General features: G+C 49.4%; 1 protein-coding gene across 1 annotated transcript in view; it reads right to left on the reverse strand.

The window, feature by feature from the left end:
* The window catches only part of LOC126574432 (protein sine oculis), a 21,612-nt gene extending 14,273 nt beyond the window's left edge, over window positions 1-7,339 (reverse strand). The window contains exons 1-2 of the mRNA XM_050234627.1: window positions 6,606-7,339; window positions 345-555 (exon numbers count right to left, since the gene is read on the reverse strand). Of these exons, the coding sequence (XP_050090584.1) occupies window positions 345-555; window positions 6,606-6,962 (568 nt within the window). The 5' untranslated portion in view covers window positions 6,963-7,339. The remainder of the gene's footprint in view (window positions 1-344; window positions 556-6,605) is intronic.
* Between the last annotated feature and the right edge of the window lie 161 nt (window positions 7,340-7,500).

Below are 7,500 nucleotides of genomic sequence, written 5' to 3' on the forward strand. Positions count from 1 at the left end.
TATGCACACATCAAAGCACTCCGATGATGCGGTCCTCTCCCTCGAAGCGGAACCCCTTTCTTGGTAATTGGATCAGCAGTCTCGGTCTCTCGGGCGTACTCGGGCGGCCGGCCAGCCAGTAGCGTTCGATATCCGTGGCCCGTGGTAGCGAGGGTGGCATATGTTTTCACTTAACTCATCGACATTAGAAGCGGTCGTCTCGTGTGGTGGCGAGCGAAACACACAACAAGGAAGGGGAGACCGGTGACCGGCTCTATCTTTAGCTGCGGGTGAACATCCTTCTACATTTGCTACCATGTTGTGTTAGGACCCGCGAGCATTTTCGTCATCGGTGGTGGACTTACCTTTGAGCCAGAGTGCCTGTAGTTTGGCGTGGTTGTGCGGGGAGTACTGGTGGTGTTCGAGCAGCCGGTACAGCTCCTTGAAGTTCCCTCGGTGGAACGCGACCACCGCTTTGGCCTTCAGCACGGACTCGTGAAGCTGCAGCTTATCACATTGTGGCAGTGACCAGAGAAACCGCCCTAGCCGCTCGACATTACCGGCCTGCTGGAGAACCTGCAAACGTACGAGAGGTTATTAATTTACTCGTTAAGACCCCGGACACTAATTTGCACTTTTAATTAGAGAGGACGGGTTGTGTTCATCGCGACGCTTCATTTTGAAACAAACTTTCATTGAACAGAAACACACCGTTTGTCATGTTGCGCGCTGTAAAAAGGACAACACTGGTTGCTGTGATTGGTTCACACAAAATTGAAGAAGTCACACACGCCAACTCTGTGTAGCCAAGGTCGGAAAAGGGCCTGTCTCAAATTCCAACACGCCAGTAGTTCCAACGACGACGTCACCCCCCCCACATGATGCCCCCGAACCCTCTGCCAACGATTTCAGAATCTCTTCTAACACCCCGCGACCAGCCTCCCAGTGCGGATTGCGACAAATAAAATGAAAATAAATCAGCTACACATGTTCACTCGGACGACGCTAAAAGTGATGGAGCGCATCTTTTAGGCTTGGGCGGCAAGACAAACGGCACCGCACGGATCTCATCTCTCCGTTTCCTGCATATTTCTCGCCGCCTCTCCCACACTCATGCCATCCGTTCGCTAACCAACTGGCAGTCATATGTTAACGCTTATGACAAGTTTATTAGTCCGCAAAGGCAGCTTCTCGGAGTGACGGAATTTGTGCATAACATATCCACGACGCACTTCAATGCACGGAGCACGCAGCCTCGGCTAATGCCTCGTAGTTGGCGAGTAGTTTATTGGACAAATTGTTGCAGCTGGCCGTATGCTGCCGCATTCCGGTCGCATCGTTTTGCCTAGACCGCACTGGCTCAGCTAGCAAATGTGCTGTTAATTTGGTAACGAGCATCAATCGCCACCGCGTCCCTGCGCCTCTCAAATATACAGGAAAACATAAATAAGATATTGTTCTTTAAACACCTTATCCGTGATGATCCTCCCGGGGGGACTGGTAATTCCCATCGTAATCGCATTCCGGATCACCGGGAACCAGGAAGTCCATAAATTGATACTCAACGAGCTCCCAGGGGACCTGCTGCATCCTCTCATCCTCACCAACAACCGGCGCCCCAGAAGGATCCCGGAAATGTTGGGAGCGCGGGTTGCTCCCTAAGGACCAATAGCAAATTTACCACACTTCTCGTGGCCACATCTACTTAGCACTTCCCCAAAAAAAGGCCAAACAACCGTGCCAGAACTGCCGGAAGTGAACGGTACGCGGGAGGACGCATCAAAACACCGAAACGAACCCGGACCGATCAGGACTAATCTTCGTCAATTAGGCGGTGTGCAAGCCGACGGCTAGCGAGTATGATTCGTACCGACAGGAGGGCGACAACGGCGACAATGTTGCGAACCTGGTCTAGCGTTTGGTGCGCTGGCCGCGGCTAATAATAGGCCGGATAGATTGTCGCCAGATAGATGCGCTGTGCTGCGCTGGGCTGGGAAAACTGCGATAAACCATGGTTTCTGACATTTAACATGCCCTTTTTGCCGAGCGGCGTAGATGGATGCCCTGATGTTTTCCTAATTAATACGATTACTACTCTTGGGCGAGACGGAAAAGTGAAGGCAGCGCCATGCGATGGAAGGGGAAGGGAAGAATATGTCTGCGGGAATGCAGAGAACCAAGGACTGGTAATCATTTCAGGAATTGTACTTATTTGATAAATGTTTCCAACCATTTTGAACGATAAATTGTTTTATGATGATTTATTTAAAATTTGCTCTCTCATACCAAAGCATCATTAATCATTTCACTAACCTGCAGGTATCATAAAAAAATGCAACCACATGCTTGTCTATTAAGCTCTTAAACAAGATTCATTAGATGTTATTAAACAATTTTAAAATTAGAAAGATAGATTTGATGCCAACAAACGGCTGTGATTTTGCTACTTTTAAGCTGGGAATTTTTGGTCTAAGGACCATAAAAGTGCATCTGATAGTCGTTAAAAGAAATGAGCTACATAATTTTAGCCAGTTGTATTCTATTTAAAAGAAAAAGGGTCATATTTAATTGAATCTGGCAGTGTATGCTGCTACTGCAGAGCTTCACGATCCCACAATATCTTATTACATTTCCTTGTTCCTTTCCTGCCACCCGCTAGAAACGAAGCATACCACCATCGAAGCACCGAAGGTCCATGACACTTTTGCGACACGCATTGAAGCATTGGTGAGCTGTGGCCACCGCCAAGTACCGTACGGCCCTACCTTACGATCGTGTTCCGCTACAACTAACCAAGAATGTATGCCGGAGCGCCATGCCACCTCGCCATGCTGCCTGTTGGTTGCAAAAAGTAGACTAAATGGAGACGCACCGGACAACTCCTTCTGCGAGGGGGTCAGATATCGCACCTGCAATCACTCTGCAGAAATGGTGGGAAAAAATGTTCCCACACGCACAGCACTTTTTGGAAAACCGAGCGGCCAGTATGTTTGTTGATTGTTTTATTCGTGTGTCCCATTTAGTGGGTTTGGGCAATACCTTTCGTTACATATGTATTTATAGAGCTTGAGTGCGCGATGTACATTCCGTGCAATGTCCACCACCGATTGAGGTAGATGCAATGACTTATGTAGCCACTCAATTAATCAACGGCTGCATGTTGAGCCTGGCAGTTGATCCACCGAAAATATGAGTGATATGTTTCGTTGCTCAACGAATTTTCTCAACCATGCACTCCTCATCGTCGTCCTCGCACGTCAGTAACCCTATACCACCTCGACTCGAAGCGAAAGCGGCACTAAAAATCGCTTCATAAATTCATCCCCAAACGAGCGCATAATGTGCGAACCGATCGTCTTCGTCCTCCCCGTGACTGGACGGGACCGTTGTGGCCGGCCACAACGCGGCTCGTAAAAGCAAAATCTTCAAAATGCTCATCCAACCGTGCACCGCGCACCGCGCCGACAGGTGAGCCATCCGCCAGCGGCTAGTCTGGCGGCAGCAGGATGCGGACCCTAAACATGCATTAAATTGTATGATCTATTTTTAAAAAGAAATGCCATCCCGTGATTTCCATCCCCTCGCAATCTCGTGCGATCGCGATCGTGTTCGTGGCTTCATAAATCAGTGACGGCTGGCGGACGGACGGCCAGACCGACCACTAGAGCCGCTGTCTTGATCTTGGCTCCGCTTCTGTCCGGTGACATGAAATTGCTACAACGTAGCAAATGTAAACCGATTTCGGCGGCGACCGCGGATGATGGGCCGATGATGGACGGATGGACCGGTACGCACGTCGTTGGAGTGACAATTTCGTATATATTTGTGTGTCTGTGTTGTCTGTGAAGGGATTTAATCCGGCCAAGCGGAAGCGAAGGAGTTTTATGGACCGCACAAATGGAAGAAGCACGCGTGGCGTCTCCGCTAAAGCGAGAAAACCGCCAAAGATGAAATGTTTAGTGGCCAATTAAAAATAGTTTCAAATCATCGGAGCACACGGAACATAACGTCCTGGGGACGGTGTTGGTTTGAGGGATTTCTATCTTAATATGTTGGAAGAGTGTAACATGTGTACGATTGATCCATGGTCTGCGCATATTCTTTTAAGACCTGTCCGTATGATCAGCCCCCAAAAAACAAACATCCTTTAAAGTGAAGGATCCTTTTGCTTGGCCGAACCGAATCGAAACAGGCCATTCCGATACAATCTTCCGGGGTCCGGGATCCCACTTAACATTCCTTGTTTGTTTTTCGCCATTCTCGGGCTCGGACCTTCCCTCCCTCTTGACCGCCGAAGATTCAGTTAATTTGTCGACTGCCCTTGCCGCCGTTGGACCAATGCAAAAGAATTCAGGGAATGTAGGTGCCAAGAGCCAAAAAAACGAACCACTTTCAAGGCAAATCTGCGACGGATGCGACTGCGTTCTGTTCCGCAGACGAGGAACGGACCGGCACCAAAAGGATCCATAAGTGTTAAACTGTTTATAAAGCACTTTTGACTGCAGCAACAGCAGCAGCAGCAGCATAAACATAAACCATAAACCCGCCCGCCGAAATTAATGGCGAGAAAACGGGAAAAGGGATAAACAATGCATGTGTGCAACACATGGCCGCCGGGATCGGTGACTGTTTCTGCATTCTCGTGTGCTCTTGGGTGCGGCAGGAACCTGCGGTGATGAATTTACTGCCTAAGTTTGATCGACGATTGCTGGACAAGGCATTTCCGGTTCAAGGCATTACTGGAGCCAAATCGGCTCACTAATCTGACAAACTAAAATATCATTTATACAGCAAAGCTAACGAGTAATATCGACTTGATTCAGCTCCATTTTGGTGCGTTCTTTTCGGTTTCAGTTCACAAACTAACGGCTCCGAAGGAAAATGGCCACAATTTTGTCCGAAAGCATAACCCTTACATGGTGGAACCCCTTGGCGCTGCAGATAGGAAGCCATCCCGTGGCACATAGAGCACCGGAAGAAGGGCGCTTGGCGACGGACGACGGACGTCCCGGACCCCAGACAAACACGTAGCCGCCTGGGCTGAGCTTGGGCATGTGTTTGCGTGAGGTACTGCATTATATCCTTTGGCACCACTACCAAATAGAGGAGCATCCAGGAGGGCTCAAATGTCGTCGTGTCGTTGTCGTTGTCGTCATCCTCCAGGCCCTCCTCGCGGTGGGTTCGACCAACTGGCAAATCATATCGAATTACATCCATCCCCATTTGCAGCCGCGCCGCGCCTTCTCTCGAGGGCCGTGTGTGCGGCGTAGACCGCCATCATAGTTGGCCACTTTTTTATGTTTCAGCTCGGCTCGGTTTGGTCTCTACAATCGAGCGAATGGTTCACCGACGGCATTTTTCTAGCCAAGATCGGAATGAAGTATCTAGCTGGCTTCTGTCCCAAGAGGCCCGTTAATAGCAGAAGCTGGAATGCGCTTGTAGGAATGTGCTTGGAAGACGAAACCGCGGTGAAGCCGGGTCGCGGTGCAACACATTATTCACTCGAACAGGAGAAGTGATCTCTTCTGCCATCCAGCATCCTCTAATCAAAACCACCAGCTGTCGGGAGGATAGCGTTCTTCTACAGCCTCGTTCAAGCACTGGTTTATCTAGAATCCAGTTCAATCGGATCCGAACTCTCTTCTTCTCCTGCTTTTCACTGATCATCGAACTACTTTCTTCACCAACATAAGACAATGACGACGACGATGACGACGACGACGAATGATAAACAGCTCAAATCGACTAAAATCCTCGTACAACATTCAAAACAAACGCTCAGAAACTCATCTGGGAACGAGGAGGGGCTAAAGAAAGATAAACTCCAAAAAAAAGGGAGATTTCGAGTCGAATTTATCGATTCTACCTGCTGCGTTGCGACGACCGAAGACGGTCAGCATCCCCGACGGGAGTTCGCTGTCGCTGGACACCGTCAGATAGGTGAGGGTTGCGCGTGTAGCGAGCGAGAAGAGCACCCCCGAAACAACAACCCAAAAAACAACAGCAAAACCCACACGGAAACTGAAATCTCACGCGATCGGCGGTGATCGACCGGACCGCGGTGTTACGTTGTTCCGAAGAATGCAATTCCCATCCCCGCGTGGCCAAACGGGTAACATATGATTGTCATTCGGTGATAAATGCTGGAACGTTTCCGATTGGGAAGCTGTGAGAATACACTGCACAAAACGTGCCTTTGCGAGGCGATGTAATTGATGTCGTTCTGAAGGTGTTGGCCGTCGGATTTGACAAATTTTTAATTTTCGAATCATTTAATAAACCATTGGTGGCTTATCTATTAGTCATGAAGGCGAATCGCAATGGTTAAAATTTGATTAACGATAGTTTTTCAATTTGATAGCATGAGAGAATGGTCCTTAATCTCTTCTACCTTTGTATCCTTCTAAGCACAAAATTTACAAACTGTTAAGCAACAGATACTGCTCTCATAGAATCTTAAATGACATAAAAAATTAATGACCGTCGCATAATTATGATCGTCCAATCATATAACAAGGATTTACTATCAAAAAACAACTCCATCACTTCATGCAATGTTTAATGGAGGATCACTCAACAATTCATAATCTCGGACACCCCCGCCGTTATCGTGACCCTTTGCTCACCTCACACACGCACGCCACCTGCTCCTGGGTGAAGCCAAAGCTGGGCAGCGATTCTCGATCGGCTCCACCGCCGGCGATCAGCTCGAGATCAGCATCACTAACGCTGGCATTATTGTTGTTATTCACACTGTTGCTGTTGTTGTTGTTATTGTTGTTGCCACTGTTGCTAATCACCAATGAACCACCAACTCCCGCACCTCCACTGCTACCACCACCGATCGGTCCCACGGCCATAGTGGCACCGCCCACGCTCTGCGGACTGAATGTAGGGGGCGTCTGCTGTTGTTGCTGCTGCTGCTGCTGCTGCTGTTTGGCCGCCGATAGCTCGTAGTAATCGGTCGACGGATGTTGCAGCATCTCGCCCAGCAGTCGTCGTCCTCCGTTGGACCACGTGCCCCGGGGACCGCCTGTACTTTCACGCAATTCCGGTCACTCGTTGATAAAGCCACACGACCACCATCCGACGGTAATTAATAACACTGCACTGCTGTGTGGCGCCCAAGCAAACAATACCTCTCTCTGGCCGTGCGGAAACACAAATACTCCAAATACCAGCTAACCGTTGAACCGAATCCCCAGCCTGGAAACGCTGGCCTCATTCACAGTGAGTCACTAATCACGCTCGGTGCACTAATTCGCTACACACGATCACTAGTAGCACGCACTAGTCGCCATTAGCTACTAAAGATTGCACTTGGAACACTACACTAGCGGAGAGCGAGATCATGGCTGGGATCTGCTAAGATTCTGCCGGCCTAACCAGGACGACGGACGCGAACAGACTGCCGAGCGGAGGACACCATGCTCGGCAACCAACCTCGCGTCCCGGCCGGTGGGATGAGGCGGACAATGGCGGCTACGGGACCTTATTACCAGCACCATCAAAAACAGCACA

This window comes from Anopheles aquasalis, chromosome 3 (assembly GCF_943734665.1).
Source record: "Anopheles aquasalis chromosome 3, idAnoAquaMG_Q_19, whole genome shotgun sequence".
NCBI lineage: Eukaryota > Metazoa > Arthropoda > Insecta > Diptera > Culicidae > Anopheles > Anopheles aquasalis.